Source organism: Theobroma cacao, chromosome 2 (genome assembly GCF_000208745.1).
Source record: "Theobroma cacao cultivar B97-61/B2 chromosome 2, Criollo_cocoa_genome_V2, whole genome shotgun sequence".
NCBI lineage: Eukaryota > Viridiplantae > Streptophyta > Magnoliopsida > Malvales > Malvaceae > Theobroma > Theobroma cacao.
In genome coordinates this window covers 2,914,001-2,933,613 of record NC_030851.1, presented here as the reverse complement: position 1 = coordinate 2,933,613, position 19,613 = coordinate 2,914,001, and the positions used below count along the sequence as shown (strand labels likewise).

General features: G+C 34.7%; 2 protein-coding genes across 2 annotated transcripts; one reads left to right on the top strand and one right to left on the bottom strand.

Moving 5' to 3' along the window:
- LOC18607535 lies at positions 2,270-5,129 on the top strand. The gene is made up of 2 exons (XM_018116568.1): positions 2,270-2,754; positions 4,139-5,129. Exons 1-2 carry the CDS (start codon positions 2,440-2,442, stop codon positions 4,976-4,978), a joined length of 1,155 nt encoding a protein of 384 aa, XP_017972057.1. The 5' UTR covers positions 2,270-2,439; the 3' UTR covers positions 4,979-5,129.
- Positions 6,379-7,605, bottom strand: LOC18607534 (aspartic proteinase CDR1). The gene is made up of 4 exons (XM_018114835.1): positions 7,586-7,605; positions 6,859-7,158; positions 6,594-6,751; positions 6,379-6,527 (listed from the first exon to the last, which is right to left on the bottom strand). Exons 1-4 carry the CDS (start codon positions 7,603-7,605, stop codon positions 6,379-6,381), a joined length of 627 nt encoding a protein of 208 aa, XP_017970324.1.

Here is a 19,613-nt window from a genome sequence, read left to right as displayed (position 1 = left end):
TGACTCTAAATCATTGACTTTTGGTGATAATCTAGTGGTGCAAGATAACACGACCGTTTGGTTGAACAGGTGATTATGATCCTTTAGGATAGAGGGTGGTCTGGTCAAGGGCTGAGGTGAATTTGGGGTAGAGCTTCGGTTTTGTGGTATAAGATAAATGATGACATGGCCTTCTTTTATGGATGACACGTAAGGGGAACCTTTATCCTTTTTTTCAATGACGGATATACCCTTTCTTTAAGTGGACAAAATGAGACCCTAAGTTGTCTGCGAGAGTGAGAAAACAAGGACGTGATTTGATACCTTATAATAGAGTATTTTATATTATTTAATTGTCCTAAAATCGGATTCAGGTAAAATTTGATAAAAAATATTATTATAGGTCACAAGTTCAAGTAGTGATTTTAAGACACTCATTACATAATTATAAATAATATTTTTTAACATTAAATTTTAGTTTTATATATTATTTTTTATGAATAAATTATTTATAATTAATATAATACTTATATAAATTTATTAATTACACTAAATATGAGCTTAAATTTTAATTTGATTTTATGAATTAATTTTAATTTGTTAATTTTATTTTCATTAATAGTATATAAAAAATTAATTTTAAATTTATTTTTGTTCCATATTCAACAATGTCTAAGATATTTTGATAAAAATTTATATAAAAAATAAAAAATTTAATCAAATATTTATAAAATTCGAATATCTTATTAAATAATAAAATTTGAGTTAAGTTACTTTAAAAATAATAATATCTTATGAATGGACATCTTTAAGGAAAAAAATAAGAACAAGAAAGACTGAATCGTGGACTAACTGCAAGTTGGGTTTGGACCATGAGAATCGAAGCCCGATTCATTGATGTCTAAGGTAAGGACTAAGGACTGGGCCGAGGCGGTCCGATGAGGTTGTGAGGGAAATTCGAGAGGGTCTCTAGCCATGAGCCCAGAGGCTGAGTTGGCTAAAATCCAAGGTCCCTCTGCCTCAACCAGCTGAAGCCACTTTGATTCAAGACCCAAATGACGAGCGGCCCGCAACAACGGGCGCAGGTGATCGAGTGTGCCGGGCAGAGGCTAGCGCGGGGAGCGTATGTGTCAGGGTGGGGTGGAGCCGTGGTTGGCTCTACACGTGGCCTTTGAAGTGTCAAGTTGTGGACTTCATTCAAAAATTGGAAACAAGCACTTTTCTTTCATTAAAATTGAAGGATAGCTTTATCTAATGATAATGATATTGTCCAATAGTTTGAATAAGTCCAAATTTCAAAATCCAAGCCAACTCCAACTCCAACTCCCAGTCCCCCATATGCTGCCAACTTCACCAACTTTGTTCCCTCAGCCGGCTTAATCCCTCAACCACCGCACATGATTACTCTCTTTTCAACATTTCCTCCCCCTGTAGGAGATTTCAGATTTGCTCTCTTTTATGGTTCATACCTTAATCCCTTCAATTTCCTTGGAAATAGTTGCTTCCTAGAACTCAAAAGGAAAGGCCTAGGAAAAGTTGAGTGGAGTGGAGTGGACGGAAGACTTGAAGACCACTCACTCGTTAGCTTAAGCAGCTGTTCTGGAGATAATGAGGCCATATGTTGATGGGGAGCAGTCAAACCATGGACAACGCCACAAACTGCACAATGCTGAGTGGGCACTAAAACTAGGGATAAGTAGTCAGGCATAGCAACAGTATTATATTTTAAAATGGTTACGGATAAGTAAGCAGTAATATTCACTAATTAAATTTATATTTAATATTATTAATATATATTATTAAATCAAATATGATCATTTTATTAAAAAATTTTTAAAAATAATATTCGTGATTTTAAATTTTACATATTTATGAAATTTTTTATTTGATTAAGTTCGAACACTGCAATAAGATTTTATTTATTTACGTGTTGGAACACTATAACAACCATGTAGGGAAATAATTTGACAAATTTTAACACCTTTAAATTATTTTAGATGTTTGATTTAATATTTGATACATTATTTTTAATAAAAATTGAAATCAAAATTTTCTTTTTCTAATTAAAAAATCCTTCCGTATGATTAAAGATTTTACCATAGGCATATAAAATAATAATAATAATAATCCTTAACTTATTACTTTCAACTATAAGCAAACACCATTTTCTTTCTTACCAAAACCATTTCCAATTTCACCAATATTGACTCTTACAGAGTTACAGCAACGGACCAAAGGATTTACTCTTGAGTGCATAAAGCAAGGGTTTAGTCAAAAATTAGTTCGAGAATCCCGAAAAAAATTTTAAGCAAATAATATAATCCCCATTTTCAATTTTCTGTTAACCCATTTTGTTCCTCTCTGCCAAAACTTTATCTTCAACAAAACTCACCTCTCTCTCTCTCTGCTACTGTCTCAACCTTTTGAAACTATTTCTTTCGGAGAGAGATAAAGGAAGCCATGGAAAGGCTTCTATATTCGTCTTCTCCAACCGCTTTGAAAATCTCTCCAAGGCCCTCTCCTTTTCTCTCTCGACTTGGCCGATTCGACTCTCCTAAAGTCAACTTCCTTCCTTCGCTCACTCAACCGCAGCTCAGGCGAGTCATCTCAATTTCATGCAAGACCGATAACCCATCTCAGTTTTCTTCTCCTCAATCGAATCCAAGCAATGAATTGCCTTCACTCCTTTCTCCCCGACTCGACTCTGCAAATGGGTCAACACCCAGTTTCAATTTTCTCAAGCTTATTGCAATTGGAGCTTCTGCACAAAGAAAGGTATGATGTTTATACAATTTTTTACTACTTTTTTTTTTAAATTTCATTGTAATTGATTTCTTTCCTTAGCAGTATTGATGTGGGAAAAAAAAGGAGGGAAAGAAAAGAAACATTTGAGGCTTTTCAGGGTTTTTTTTTTTCCGTTTAAAGTTGACTATAATTGTCTCCTAATTTGTTTCTAAGAAAAGATTGATTTGATAATTTGAGCTTAATTGTGGTAAATTGGAATTTCCTTGGTGTTTAATTTTAATTTATAAAGCTTTATACTTAAACGTTAAAGGGTTGACTTGGTCAGTATTTAATTAAGGATTTCTGGTTAGAGGGTGAAGAAATATTGTATCCAATAAATTAAACTATGGGTAAATGGAATTTTGTCTCCAATACTTGTAGGACTTCGTTGTTTCCCATTCTTTTTGTAGCTCTCTTTTGAAGAATGGTTGAGAGGGATACCTAGCAGCAAGGGAGCAAGGGGTAAAAGGCAATTTAGCAGAGTTACTTATCAATCGTCATTCCATCTGAATTTTAATGTGTTATTGCACTTTTTGGTGTATCATTTCATTTGCATGCTTAACTAAGCAATGTACAATGTGAAGAATCTAAAATTATCAGGGGGAACTGGATATGGAGATTCTATTAGTTCATTTTTGGTTTTTGTTGGTGCAGACATGAATTCCAAATTTGACATGACTATTTATGTACACATTTGCAATTTAGGTCCAATCAGTTAAATAGAATAGGAAATTGGAGTGAAACTAGCTTTAATGAAGAGTCTACTCTTTTCACACTTTTCTGCTATATAAGTGATGTCTCGCCAAACTTTGTATGAGTGAAAGTATAATTCATGCTTTGCATGCATATACTTGCATATGGGAGATAAAAAAAGAGTACATCTATGTTATTTGTCTCAAGGCTTATCATACTATGACCTAATTATATTTGTCATGGAAACACTTCCACCATCTTCTTCCACACTAAAGACTCTTGGGTGACTCTCTGATTAACATTTTATTGTTGTTAGTGTTGCAATTACTGATATTGTTAGAGGTTGAAAGCAAAACCTTTTAACATAAGTAGAACCGAAAGAACTCATGCATTTGGAATTTTTTAATTCTCCATTATTGCTGATTAGTGGTGATTCTGAGATCTGGATAGATAAAGGAAGTCTGGGATAAATTCTGAATAGATGTCATTTGCTGTGGACATCCCTGTAATATCAGGCATCCCATGGCAGTGCTGTAGTGATATGCTTTGTTATGCATTGTATTGCAGTCAACATAGTGTTTACAGTTTATTAGGAATAAAATTCTCTTTGGAAATTGAAGGTAGTGTAGTCCTCTTTATTGACAAAGCCTAAAAATATTTTTGTATTTGACACACGTTTCAGGCAATTACAGCTGGGACATTTATAGCTCTCTCTGCCATTGTCATGTTCTTAATCCAACCAATTTTTGCACCAGCAGCTTTTGCAACCTTACAAACTGCTGCTAAAACCAGTGGAACTGCAGCTGCTGCAGTTGGTGGCAGAGTAATGCGTGGGGAATTACTAAGTAGCGCATGGACTGGTTTCTTTGCTGGTTGCTTACACACCTTGTCAGGGCCTGACCACCTTGCTGCTTTGGCTCCACTATCAATTGGTCGTACTCGAATGGAAAGTGCTGTTGTTGGAGCTCTTTGGGGCTGTGGCCATGATGCTGGTCAGGTTATCTTTGGCTTACTATTCCTGCTACTAAAGGACCGCCTCCACATTGAAGTTATCCGAACTTGGGGTACAAGAGTGGTGGGCTTAACATTACTTGCTATTGGGGCTATGGGTATAAGGGAAGCTTCAGAAGTTCCTGCCCCTTGTGTTGCCTTGGAAAATGTTGAGTGTGATGTTAGCGTGTATGAGACACTTGAAAACCCAGCGGTCGGGAAAAAGAAGCTTGGCTTTGCTACTTTTGCCACAGGGATCATTCATGGGTTGCAGCCAGATGCACTAATGATGGTTTTGCCAGCACTTGCTTTGCCATCTCGCTTGGCTGGTGCTGCATTCCTTATTATGTTCTTGCTTGGAACTGTAGTTGCAATGGGATGCTATACAGTATTTATAGGCTCATGCAGTCAAGCATTAAAGGATAGGGTGCCCAGAATTACTGAAAAACTTACTTGGGCTTCTTCCCTTGTAGCAATTGCTCTTGGAATTGCCATTCTCGTAAGCCAATTTTTTGGATATAGTCTCTATTGATCCATCTGACCCAGCATCAAGATATGCACTCGAGCTTCCTTTATCATTAGTGATGATGTTAGAAAGGATATTCAGATTTGTTTACAGCAAAATTTCATCTGCGCAGTATCTTTGTCTCAATGAGAATTCATTATCTTTACCTTATTTTGTTTATTTTACTAGTAAAACCTTAAAGAATTTCATGTTTGTTAAGCCATAAGCTGGCTATTTTTGCTTGAATTGCTTGACGCAAGTTTACATCAAACTAATTTGCAGCACAGCATTAAGGGCACATACTAAGCATGCTGGAGAAATTGAGTTTAAAGCCAGCATTAAATACTTGCTTCCCATCAATTATGATGCATTTCTTATGGTCATGTATCAGCTGTGGCTGCGCAAACTGGCTCAGCTTAAGTACACTCTAGTGCCATTATTTTTGGAAAATAAAAAAAAAAGTGTACAGACTGCTGTACTCGGGCTGTGCATATATACTCTGGACGATTGTACAATCCAAATTTTACGTTTCTACTCTTATAAGGAGTAAGGAGTAATCCTCTTAAGCTGAAAATCATGACAAATGATTCTAATGCACCTCCACCAGCCTGGTTAGCTGGATGTCTGTGTCAAGTTCACGTTCTCTTACACTAACAAGAGACATCAAGTAATTTGATCAAGCAATTGAGCCCATGGACCCGATTCTAAAAGTTTGTCTCCCATTTTTCCCTTGATTGGGGGCGAATTCTTTATCTTAGTTTTCACTGCAATTTGATCAACCAAACCCTGCCCCCATATGCAACGAGCCATCTCAGCCGCAGTAGCTAACTATTATAGGTTCCCTGTTGTCACTATATACTTAACCATGAACTTCCGATGACATTGCACTTGTACTTCCGATGCCTGTTGGATTTACAATATACAATTACATTGGCTTAATGGAAGAGGCGGAAATGAGCTAGGCACAAAATATTATTCCCATTATATAAAATAACAAAAAGCCTGCGTTAAGTCCAGCAACTCGCATACTAGGGAACCCTGTGTCTATAAACAAAAAGATCTCCGGAAATCTATGGTTAGTCGATGCCAGTTCTGCTCCTTCAAACATGTGAAGGATTGAACTTCACATTACATATCGCAAGATCTTAAGTCCCAGGCCACTCGGTCTCAATGTTGGTATCATCATTGTCGACCTGTAAGTTTTGTGCTCATGAACTCGCAGAAGTAATAACACTAAATTTTGGCTATTAAGCCCATCTGGCACCAAATCAGCTTCTCCAACGAAGTGAAAATTCACTGTTGGAAATCCCTTGAGGTCTAGATTTATTGCTCTCTTTAGCACACAATACCTTCTTTCTTAACACTTTGTGTCATCGTATTTAGTAGACTTTGGACTTTGTTGAGAAGTGCATTATACCCTTGCTTTACTAGCCAAGTAGAAACCGAACAAGAATCAGTGATCTGTTCTCCCCTTTCCTTCTAAATATATTAGGATCTATTGGAAGCTTTTTCTCTCCAACACTAATGCCTTCAAGAAGAACATGATAGTTGCCATCGATCACTTCCAAAGGTGTTACTCTCCATCAACCCAAGCTCCATCACCCCTAACCATTTTGTTATGATTATAGTTAGGATCTAAAACATCCCATAACCAATTTGTTAGGATTATAGTTAGGATCTAAAACATTGCCAATACAATATGAGAACTTACCCAGTCGAGTTGCCAATGATGTGCGTCCGCAGCCAAGTCCAAATCCTCCGCTGATGAGCTTATCTGGCTGGAGGTCTCCATTCAAGAAACTGCACCAAATATCACATCAGCCACGACAGTGAAGCCATCATTTGATATTCTAACTAAGTTTCTCTGTGACCAGGTTTCCTATTGAATCAACACCGTAAACATATGCCTGGTGGTATAAACATGGATCGGACGAGATGCACAAGGACTTAACACGTTGGGGAAAGATACAACACTAAGAATTGCGTGGCAATCTAGTATATGTTGAGGAGTTTGTAGAATTATATATGGCACCATACCGCTTGGAGCATTGGGGAGGCAAAGGAGACATTGAACCCATAGAAGGCTGCTTCCGGTATCCATTACTGCTAATTGAGGAATAGGTGGTTGGCCTATAAAAAAATTTACTAGAAAAAGGTTATGGTTAGGATCAAGGTAAGCATGAATATCGGTTGTGAAATCTTCACTCCTGTTATAAGGGGAATGAATGGAATCTCAGTGCAGAAGATATGGAGGACTTTGCAAGCTCTGGATGACAACTGTGATGGCCATGCTTTTTTTTTTTTAAAGGCATTGAATTTATTGATAAGTCTCGCATAGAGACTACAAAAAGCAGAGCCTTTAAGGCTTGCATACAAAAGGGTCCTCAGATGAGGACTGGCAGATCGTCAGAGGTGTCTGATGAGCCATGATTATGCCATTTTTCAATGCCATTGTTCAGGTTAATCATGTGAAAGTTGCTTAATGGCACAGTTACTGTGATGCAGAAGATATGGAGGACTTCGCAAGCTTTGGGAACTACCAGAATTGCGAACAAAGTACATGAATAGCACTTTGTTGTCACCATGCATTTAGCATTTATTTATATGAACAGAAACGCGTCCGTCATTTGTCACCTGTCTTGTCTTTTCTCCATACCTACAGCAACAAAACCACGATCATCATGGCTTGTTTCTCAAAGTTAAGTGGGATATATAGTTGAATTATACACTACATATTAACCAATCTAGGTCCATATTAATCCCTTTTGTCTTGCACTCAAATTTGGATGAATAACCTTAGAAGTGGCATAAACATGATGATGAACATCTTGTGGTGACAATTGTCAAAAGCATGATGATCATAATGATGACAAGTGGAATTCAAATCATCAACTCTTAGTTTTAGGAACTTATCTTTGTTGATATTGATCTTGTATTGGTTCATGAGCCGTATGCCAATATTTTTTATACATGTTTATCTTCATTATCTTACTAAGCCTGATTAACAATTCAATTGAAGAATTGCAGTCTTTGCCACCCTTGCTGTTTGTTTTTGTCAACTTGCCTAAGCTTATTTCAGTTATGCCAGAGTCAATCTTTCGGTATACGGATCTTTAATTAAGCCTGCCATTGTTTAATTAACATTCAAATTAATTTAAAATTAAAAGGTCAAATTTATCTTAAATTATGTATGGATATAATTTTCATGATATAATATGTTTATATAGATATAAACATTATATTAATATGACATTTACAAGTTCTTAGACCATTATGATTTGCTGAATTGACTTTGGTAAATTTACTTTGATTCTTTAATGCAGCATTTAAGGTACAGAACAAAGAGGTGGATTTTAATTAATTTTTGCATCCTATCTATTCATCAAAACTAGAATTTAGAGATCCAGCTTGGGTGGAAGATGGGGTTTTAGTGGTTAGCTCTCAAATTCCAGAGGTTTTAGCGGTTGGCTCTCAAATTCCAGAGTAAATGTTGGAAAAGCAAAGGCTCTCAATGCTGGATGGATGGATCTAATGTTTATCCCTCTTCATGTACATTGTTTCCCATAAAAATTGACATTTGATTGCATATGTTGTAAATATCTGTAATGTGAATTATTTTGAAATTTATCAAGTAATTTTCAGGCTGAGATTGACAGTCCAATTATTTCTGCTGCCCCTGCTTGTAATTTCTTCAACATGTAAATTAACCATAGCAATCATGGCAGCAAGATAATAATTTTCTAAACCCACCATAGTACCAAATGGAAAAAAATAATCTAATGCTGTTAAAGTAACAGTCTTAAAAAAATGAAGGGATATAAAGTCTAATGCTATTAAAGAGAAATAGTCCTAAAAAAAAAACCAAGAAATATAGAAAGATAAGCCAAGCCTAAGAAACTAAGTCATGCAAGCAAGCCTAAGAAACCAAGTCATGCAAGCAAGTTCGATAAAGCTCAGATGCTGCCTTTGCCACAGAGAGTTTGCCAGTAAGATCAGATTTCTCTTCCTCCAACCTGTGGCATTTTTCTTCAAGCTCGTAAACAAGCCTAATGTAACGTTCCGCAAATGAAGATTCGGTGGAAAGCTTTGTAGAGAGATCAAGATTCTCCTGCATTAACTTGCGACATTTTTCTTCATATTCTTCAAAACAGGCTTTGTAAAACTGATCAGATCGACTGCACCAGGCTTTGTAAGATTCAATAGATGGGATTGCAGCATTCAGCTTAGAATGTATATCATTTGTGTCTGCTATCCACTTGTCGATGAAGCTCTGACACTGGGAATGGTACTCAATTACCTGCAACTCGAGCAGACGGTAACGCTCAGCATAAGTATTTACGAGAGTCTGGCAATACTGAACATTTTCATCAGCATGAATAATGATTGCATTCAGAGCATTTTTTTCCTCATCCCATTTCTGACGCTCTTCAGCAAAACCTTTTTCAATGGCTTTGTAGTATTGAAGAGACTGCGTAGCAACATCAAGCTTTTCACAAAGTTCACCTTTCTCATCTTCCCACTTGACACGCTCTTCTTCCAAAGACTCAACTGCGGCATCCAACCTTGTACGGAGATATTCCTTTTCCTCATTCCAGTTGAGGGGTTCTTCTTCGATGACTTGGTAATGCTCCAAGTTCTTAGAAACGACATCAAGTTTTGCATCCCACTCCCTTTCAAGTTCATTCTCTGATAAGAGCTTACAAAGTTTAGTTGCAACCTCAAGTTTTTTGGTCAAGTCTTTTTTCTCTCGCTCGTAGTTAGCCACTAACTCTGGCATTGAATCGGACGATGCAATTGACTTTCTTTCATAATCAGACACTAACGCTGGCGTTAAATCGGACGATTTTTCCTCTCGCTCGTAGTCAGGCACTAACTCTGGCATTGAATTTGACATTGAATCGGACGATGAAAGTGACGCCAACTCTGGTATTGAATCGGATGATTGTTTCTCTGGCTCGTAGTCAGGCACTAACTCTGGCATTGAATCGGACGATGAAATTGACTTTCCTTCATAGTCAGACATTAACTCTGACATTGAATCGGAAGCACAAGACTGGTTGCTTTGTTCTTCTTCCCAACTTCTTTTATCACTGTCATAGTTACTTGTAGCGTCTTGATCTTCTGCTCCTTCTAGAGATGCAATTTCAGCACAAAACTTTCCATCAAGAATGCTGTGCACCTCTTCCCAACTGCTCTCACCATCACTTTTATAGTTGCCTATAACTTCATCTGTTATCTTTTGATTGAAATAAGGTTCAGTTTCATCAAAAAACGTTTCTCTGAATACGTTTTCCCAACTGTGGTTAACACCATTACAGTCGTTTGCAATTCCAGCTTTATCGTTTACGTCATTTTGATCATCATCCTCTATCTTCCTAATTTCTTTCAGTCCTTCATTGCATGCAACTTTCTCTTCCTTCAGATGATCATCCTCAATCTTCTCGAAGTCTTGAACATCCTCCGCTGCCTCTGAATCCTCACTACTATTGTTTTTGTTATTTCTATCTTCTGTTATCTTAAGCTTCTGTCCATGGCCTGCATCTTCCTTTTTGAAGTCTATATGTGAACTTAACATAGTGTCCCATTCTGATAAGCCATCAATGAACCATTTATGTAACCCTGTAGGACGTTGCTTAAAGTTTCTGGTTATAGAAGATATCTCTTTCAGGCTCTCATATTCGACCATAGCTTCCTTTTTCTTCAGTATTTTCCCATTCTTACTAGCTTCCTACACAACATTACCTTTGGCATTAGAAATTGACAGGGGATAGCAATTTCGTTACTTTCCAAAAGAAGAAATTAGACCATGATTAAGTTTATGCAAAGCCTAAAATTTTCAAAATTCATGAACAATAATCTTTGAATTATGCCAACATAATATAGGAAACCAAATTGAAGCTTCTTTTGAGTAGGATGTCATTCTATTAACCACACATTATGCATGGAAAACAAGAAGCAAATAAAGGAAACTCAAACATGAAAACAAAAAAAAAAAAAGAATATTTAAGCACTCACCACACTGGGGCTGTTGGTTCGGAAAATAGGACTGCTATTCATTCGTAAAGCTTTCTCATCTCCATTTTCAGTTACCAATCTCGGTAAGCATTCAAAGTCACTGTCACTGGTAATAGAATCCCGTGCAAAGCTAGCCTCCACTTCCTGATCAATATTCTGGCTAGTTTCCTAGAAAACATTAATTTTCTTTACATTAGAAGTACTTTTAAGAATGTTTCGATTTTGCTAGTTTGCTAGAAAACAGTAGTCAAATTTAAGAATCTTTCCTTTGAATATGTATCCTCCAATCAAAGACACAATATATGTTTCAAGTACTTACTTTTGCATTAGGGGTGTTGGTTTTAGACGAAAGGCTGCTATTCATGCTCGATTGCTGTTCTTCTTCTGTCCTTTCGAGGTAAGAATGAATCATCGTATGGTTTGTCAGTATCAAGACACACAAACCTATGAGTGCCGGAATGAGTGCAAGCATGATAGGTCCATCAGGAAGAACATAAGGCAGAATGATTGCAAAAATCGCCGGTCGCTCGATATAAAACATTATATCAGGTTCCTGGAACAAATTCAAACACACCCGAAACAATATATTAAAAAGAGATATAAAAATAAATATATGAAGTTATTCAATTCTGTTTAATCGATACTTTTACATTGCTTGTACGTAAATCTAATTAATTTTCATTCCTAGAATCTTTATAATAAAAAAATAAAGAAAATTTTACAATATTAATTCTTACGAAAAAGAAACGACGGATGAATTGCCGTTCGATGGAGAGCGCTAAGTAAACCACATTGGTGATGAGAAGCAGCACGGCAGCACAAAACAATGGAAGTTTGAGCACCGTGGCAGACCATGGAAGATTGGAATAGGGAAATATAAGAACTAGTTTGGAATAGGGAAATATAAGAACCAGTGGTATAATGGCTAGCCGCTCGAACCAGAACATGTACCTCTCAATCCCATGAATTTCTTCGATTTGCATTACGCTGCTCTCCTGATTCGCCATTGTTTCACACCCTCCAACAAGAAACTGGGAGAATAGCTTAGGGTTGTTTCCTCTTTCTCAGTGTTTATTAGAGGGTTTAGGGTATTAGAGTAAAAGTATAACACTGAAATCAAAAGTCGTTATCCAATAGGAAAGGAAAGATCCACGCAAATCATAATCCAATCACTTTAACAGCCCTTGGCTTGCTGAAAAAGCACTGACCCCAAAATCAAGAGAAGATCAATTCTACTATACCTCAAATCCTGAAAAGATAAAATGCCAATGTGTTGGTGAGCCATACTTATAATAAAGATAAAACAAGAACAATGTTTTTCCAACAATTTGTTTGCATTTTATATTTGTTTGTGTTATTATTATTTATATAATAATTCTATTGTCACTTAGATTTTGTAGGTTTCATTATTTTTATCATAATTAATTATTTATATTTTAACATTTGTTTAGAGACCTACTTCTCCCCTTATAAAATTGAATTGGATGAGGGGTCTTTAATTTTTTGACTTATTCATAATTAAGATATGACAATTATATGATATACCTTAATACTTCATAAATATGAAATTCAATGCAATTGATACTGGTATGCATGGAGATTTCAAATTTATTATGCTTCACAATTATTTTTACCTAATTTGTAAAACCATGCAGTAATTAATGTCATCAATCCATAAAAAAAAAAAAGAACAATATTACTCTTTTCGCTAATGTTTAATTCAAACTACCAATCTCTTTATTCTCAAGATATTTGCTAGCTTCACAAATTTCACTAGAAACATAAAATTGTGGTTTATGTTAATTCTTCGATAAATTTAAATAATAGTTTTTCAATTTTTTAAATAGTAAACAAGGGAATGAAACAAACAAATTAACAAACCCTACATCCAAAGGAAAAACTATCTCAAATTAATGTTGCTAAGCATTCAAGTATTTGGCTTATTGATTGGTGCATGATTTCTTATTTAAAGAGTAAAATTCAAATCTCCCTTCCCCAATTATAAAAGAAAAAAATTAATTTTGCTAAATATTTTATATATGTCAAATTAAAATTAGTTTTGCGAAATATTTATTTTGAGCTCTTAAACATCGTTTAATTGGAGAGGACAAAAAATTAGGTCAAAAAATTTATATCCTCTTAGAGTTTAATTAATATCCTGTATTCTGAAAGAGCTAAGGTCAAAAAATTTAATTTTCATTCTTCAGATCTTTATAATAAAAATTAAAAAAATTGAAAAATTACTATATCAGTACAGGACTGGACTCTAAGGAGAAATCCTAAAATTGAACGTCGTTATTTATTAAATATTTTGTTTTCAATTGGGAACAAAATTTATAAAATAGGGAAGGCCCGAATAATTATGCATTTGGTTCCTGCAAATATTTATGGAGGGCCTTATGCATGAGCTCTATACATGTATTTCAGCTTTGCAAATATATAGATTGTTCAGAGGTTGACATTTTGGGAGAGGGAATGGTAGAGCCCTGCGGAAAACCAGTGAAGCTCGAGAGAAATTCTTGTGGGAAGGAAAATGTTTTCATGTTTCATATTTTACCCACCCATATTTGTTGACATCAGACAGGCATTTAAGAAAATGTTATCAAAGAATAATAGTTGATTTGCCCTACTGTTTGGGTGATAATGTGTTTTAATCAAGAACATGTTAGCCATGGATGTCTGTCAAGTTCACGTTCTCTTAGACTAACAAGAGACATATGAGCCCGATTCAACAAGTTTGTCTTCAATGAGAGCGAAGTCTATCTTAGTTTTCACTGAAATTTGATCAAACCAAACCCCCCTCTCCCCGACGTTGCACTTGTACATCTCCCACTGTGTAATGTATGCCTCATACTACCTTTTGTCTCATTTAACATGGCTGAATTTACTAATCACTGCCCCATTAGAAAAGCCCCATACTTAGTGCACATGAAATGCAATTACATTGGCCTAGTGGAAGATTGAACTTCACATACATATCGCAAGATCTTTGGTTAGTCTCCTAAGTGGTTGCTGCCAGATTGCTTCAAAGCCACTACCTGCTTATGACAAGCTCTCCAAAGAGCTTCCTGCTGTGTCCTGATTCATGTAGAAATATATGACAAATGATATTTAAATCATGAAAGAAATTGAATATTTAAGGGGTACGATGGTCGATTCAGGCTGAGGTGGTATTAACATGCTGATGTATCAGTGCCACGTGACAGATAAAAAAATATTCAAAAAAAATTTGTGTCATGTCATAAGAATTAAAATGAACAAAAATATATAGTATAGGGATTAATTGAATAAAATTGAGATGTTAAGAGATTAAATTAAAAAAATATTTAAGAATACAAATATTTAAGCAGATGATAGATATACTTATTAATAAATCAAATATTTAAGTGTAAAATATTTATGGTGTTAAAAATATATATAAATATTTTTTTACTTGATTATTTGATTATAGAATATGTATATTAATTCATTTTCTTTCCAAAAATTAAGTTTGAATTTTTCTTCTATAAATAAAATTTAAAAAAAAATCATACTAAAGTTAAATTTAGATAAATAACTTGCATTATGTTAAAATAAAATAATATAAGAAGCCAAAATTTTAAATTTATTTAACTTAGTTTTTACATTTATTTATAATAGTATAAAAATAATTTTTTTTGGATAAAAAATCACCTGTCCACATCATCATCGCCTACGATGGTGAGTGGAGGTTAGAGAGAGAAAGAGAAGCAAAAATGTGAGAAGAGAAAGAAATTATTTATATGTTTTAGGATTGTAATTTTTAATATTTAAAAGGGATATTTTAATCTTATTAAATTTGAAAACTATTTCCCCAATCAAGGTATAGCAAATACTATAGGGAGACTTGGGTTTAGTTAAGTTTGAATTTTAACTATTTTGGAGGAATAGCTGTAGATGTCCAATTTTGGTTAACTATTATTTTTAAAATACTGTTTACAGGAAAATTACATCAGAATGTTCCAAGCGTGAAAGCGCCAAGGGCATTCCAAGCATAAAAGCACCTAGGGGCGTTCCAAGCACAAAAGTGCTCAGGGGTGTTCTAAGCTTAGAAGCACCGAAGGAGCGTTACAAGCACAAAAACACCCCAAAACAAGAATGGAACGACTATTTGTACAGGGAAGTGAAAGTAACTCAGAACAAATGGGAGAGTTCATGAGTTACCTTCACAATTGAGATGTTCTAGAGAGCTTGGCTTGGTGGCTTAGATATGGATATAGTTAAGAGGACTTTCGCTTAACCTTTCATTGAAGTATATGTGCTTTACCCATTTTTCTTTCTTTTTTAAAAGTACACGTGATGCATTATCAAATGTCACTATTTCATTACCCAAAACTTATGCCCACTAATCAACTACATTGCCATTTTCTTAATATCTCATAAACTGTTCTTTAACTACTTTTCCATGACAAGCATGTTCTCCCATAATTGAACGTGTTCTCTCAACTTCTCCTAAGAATGTGCTCCTTATTAATATAAATATGAGAGCCTTAGAGATTCGAAAGAAAGGGAAAAAACCATTAGAAGGCCAATAGAGATTATACTAAAAAACTCTTTCAAAACTCTTCCAAGCATTCTTTCCATTCTGCCTTTCTCATTCGTTGTTATCCGTCGCCTCTTCCACTTTTTCTCATTCCTCACCACCTACCACCCAAAGCACTTACGCTTCAAGGACTACTCTAGTCTTCCTCTTTGTCGCCTTTAACGCATCCCAATTCACTCATTGCAACACGTCCTCTCTCCCTAACCAAAAGAACCCTTTACATTTTGGCGACTCTATTGGAGAAGAGTGATTTGTCAATTAAAATCCCACTACACAAGTATACGTATCGAATAGATAGTATATAAACAAGCAGAGTATCAATCTCACAAGGAATTAATCTAAAATTTTACTAAGTACTAAAATTAGAATAAATTAATCTTATCCAAACACTCAAAATTAATTGATTAACTAAAACTAATTAACTAAAATTTAAACCAACAAGAAAAATCAAAATAATAATAACTTGAGAAAATATCCAATCAAACAAGCCTAGAATTGCAATATCTCTTACATTTTATCTAAATCTTACCTCTCTTCCTTCACTTATTTCAATGGGTTGAATTGTTAACCTAGAGTCCTAAATTATTTATAAGGGTCTCCCGACTCATCTTATAAAAATATCTATTTTAACCACAATACTATATCCCTTTGTGAATTGAAATTAAAACAAACTCATTAAGTTCAGATTCTAATCTGGCTATATATGGCCTATAGGTATATCTCTATCCTATACACAAATCAATTAATATGATCATATGCTATCCCAATTTTAATCTACTCTAAACTCCCTTTCCCAAATTTGTTTAGGTTTTTAAATCAATTTAATTAGTGATCAGACAATTAAAAGCATTAAGAACAAATTGGAATAAACAATTCAAATCTCATTAAAGATAAACAAGAAAGAGATTAAAATTTTAGATTACATGTGAGTTCAAGTACAATCCTAGAAAAAGAAAATTAGCTACTCATGATTGCAAAAATAAATAACATTGTATATAATTCAACCATTAAGAGTAACAAGAACAATAAAAGCCAAGGAAGAAAACAAAACAATATTTGCCGCCTTGATCTTCAAGTTCAGCCTCAACTTCTAGCTTCTTGAATCTCCCAAAAGTTGTCTTCCCTAATGTTCTTCAAACTATCCTATTTATAATAATAACTTAACCTATACTTCCTTAAGTTGACTTAGGGTTTAATTGGGCTTAAAAGTGTAATGAGAGGTCCAAAAATCAATTGTGAATTTTTACAAATTTTCATTCTCGGCGCAGTACATCCAGTCATTTTTCAATGTGATTTTCTTTATCTTCAATGTAGAACTAGGCAAAGTGATCAATGAAATTTGTAGCTCTATCTCTTAGCTTTACAATAGCCTAAGAATCGTGTCATTTGGAGTTCTGTAGCATGAGTTATGGCCAAAATACTGAAGCATATGCAAGTAGACTTTCGAGTCTTTCAACATCTCACTTTTCAAAATTAAACTTAATTTCTTTTAGTTCCTACAAAAAATATAAAAACTAATAAATAATAACCAAATTAAAAAGAATAACATAAAATTAAAATAACTCACTTAAAAATAAACTAATTATAAAAACAACTAAAAATAAATAAATTATAAATGAAAATTGTGGACTTGGCTAATATTTAATAACAAAATTGAAATAAAATAATTCTATAAAATAGAATTATCATGATTGCAGTAAGTGAATATTAGCTAAAGTTTTCTATCTGAAGATATGGAGAGTTCTCCCAACAATCAAGAAATTACAATTCCCACCTATGTCCAAGAGCTCATGAAAATGCTCCAATTGCCTGGTATTTCTTTTACTTTTAATGCATTATCAACTGTAGCTTTATCGCTTTCATTTTGGTTGTCTTATGATATGTTAAAGTAAATTCATTTTCAATCGCAAGCTTTATCACTCTTATTTTGGTTGTAATGTTCTTATTTCACTTGGTCGAGAATGTTATGCTCAAATCTTTCACCATATAATTCATATTTCAGCCGCAAGCTTTAACGCTCATAATCTGACTGTAATAATATTATGTTATTGGTTGCAAGCTTTACTACTCACTTCTTGGCCATAGTTTGCTATTTACACATTGGCTGCAAGCTTTATTGCTCACTTCTTGACCATAGTTTGCTGTTCACATATTAGCCGCAAGCTTTATCACTCACTTCTTGGCCATAGTTTGTTATTCACAAATTGGCCTCAAGTTTTATCTCTCACTTCTTGGTCATGGTTTGCTATTCACAAAAAACGCCGCAGCATTAAACGTTCATGTAATATGTCATTCTCCTTCTTTTTAGGTTGAGGATTACTCTCCCTAATATGAAGTTGAGAATCCCTTTTGGCTGCACACAATAATACTTGTGAAACACTCATATGATCACAAAGAATGAAATACGGAACGAAACAGCTCAATAAAACCATGAAGAAAGCAAAGTAAATGTTCACTTTAGAGAACAAGTTTACAATATTAGAAAAAGAAGAACAAGTAAAAGCTAGTTAAGTATGAAATTCAAAAGGCAAGAGGATTTATCATTCTCAAAACTGGAGAGGCTATCTAATATTCCTTGCGTCAAGCTATTTTATCTCAGCCTCTATGTTAAGTCTGTCAACCTTTGTCATAATGTATCCTTTGGCGTTAGCCATGTAAGAGTCAAGGCATTTAATGTGACAACCAGATAGAAGAACATCTTCCATAAGACCCACAATCTTTTGTAATTCTTCGAGAGAAATATTTGCCTATGGGAAAGAAGCAATTTCTAAAGCAGTACCCAAGCTATCCATGATGCCTTTATTCAAGAATTCGTGTTTAAAATGCCAAAATTCACCTTCTACTTTATAGACATGCTCGAATAGCTGCAAGTGTTGTGGCATGACTATAATGCCACGAAAGTCTTCTAAATGAGTGTTAAAAGCATCATTTCTACATTCTACCATTGAAAAAAAAGAATGGCATATAGTAAGCAGTAAGAAAAAGGCATAACAATATTCAAACAAATTATATTTGAGTTATTCTAAATACCTTTAAGAGAAGAGGAAGAATTGTGAGTAGAATCCGAAACACCCCCAAAAGAAGAACCATTGCAAATAGTATTTAGAACACCCTTAGGAGAAGAAGCATCGTGACTAACATTCGGAACACCCTCGAAAGAAAAAATGTTGTGAGTAGCACTAAGAGTAGCATAGATTCCAAAGTTGTTCTAAATATTGCGAGTAACTCCAAAGGTTCCCCTGGCAATGATATTTGCATTGTTATGTTGAAATGTTCAAAGCCAAACCCAAGAACACTCTGATCATTTTGGTTAATGGCATTCACATCATCATCACCAAATCCAGTAGTAGCACCCACATTGTCATCACCAACTCCAGTAGCAACATTCACATCATCACCACCAACTCTAGTAGCAGGATCCACATCACCATCACTGACTCCCGTAATGTCATTCACCTTATCTCCACCAACACTTTGTATAGTGGAAGGTAGGAAATCGATCATATCTATCAGACCTCTTTGTATAACATTACCATCTATTTCTCTTCCCAAACTCTGATGTTCATGTCAAGGACTTCGGCATTGTTAAGAACAGTCACATAAGTGGAATTCTTCTAGACTTTCTCTACCCATTTGTCCCAACCATGGACCCATAATGAATTAGGGGGCAAACAAGGAAACAAAAAAAATAGGAATGGATAGGGAATACCTAATGACTAATAAGTAGTTATTACATCCATATTTATAATCAATCTAATGACCAATAAGAAAACAGCTCTAACAAGTAGCAACTAACTTTTAACTATCCTTAGTAAATGAAAGTAACTAAGGTAACTAGTCAACAGAAAACGTAAAAAAATACTACATTCAATATAAATATTAGTTGTGGCAATGGACTTTCTCTTATAAACACTTTGCTAAATAAATATAATTTTTCAGCTTCTTCCATATAGCTTTCATACGTCATAAACCTTTTCCCTCTCAAAACTCTCTTCCCTTTTCCGTCCACATTCCGTCAAAACTCCTATACCCATAGAAAATGAGGCCGAAGATATCTACGCTCCAGTTCAGAAGTTGTTGTTGCGA

Bases quoted from the DNA above. Each gene is read 5' to 3' on its own strand.
- LOC18607535 (XM_018116568.1), top strand. From the start codon at position 2,440: ATGGAAAGGCTTCTATATTCGTCTTCTCCAACCGCTTTGAAAATCTCT. The intron at 2,755-4,138 runs GTATGATGTTTA...CACACGTTTCAG, and splicing joins GAGCTTCTGCACAAAGAAAG to GCAATTACAGCTGGGACATT.
- LOC18607534 (XM_018114835.1), bottom strand. From the start codon at position 7,605: ATGGAGAAAAGACAAGACAG. The intron at 7,159-7,585 runs GTGACAAATGAC...CCCTTATAACAG, and splicing joins ATGGAGAAAAGACAAGACAG to GAGTGAAGATTTCACAACCG. The intron at 6,528-6,593 runs GTTTTAGATCCT...GTTGATGGAGAG, and splicing joins TAACAAATTGGTTATGGGAT to TAACACCTTTGGAAGTGATC.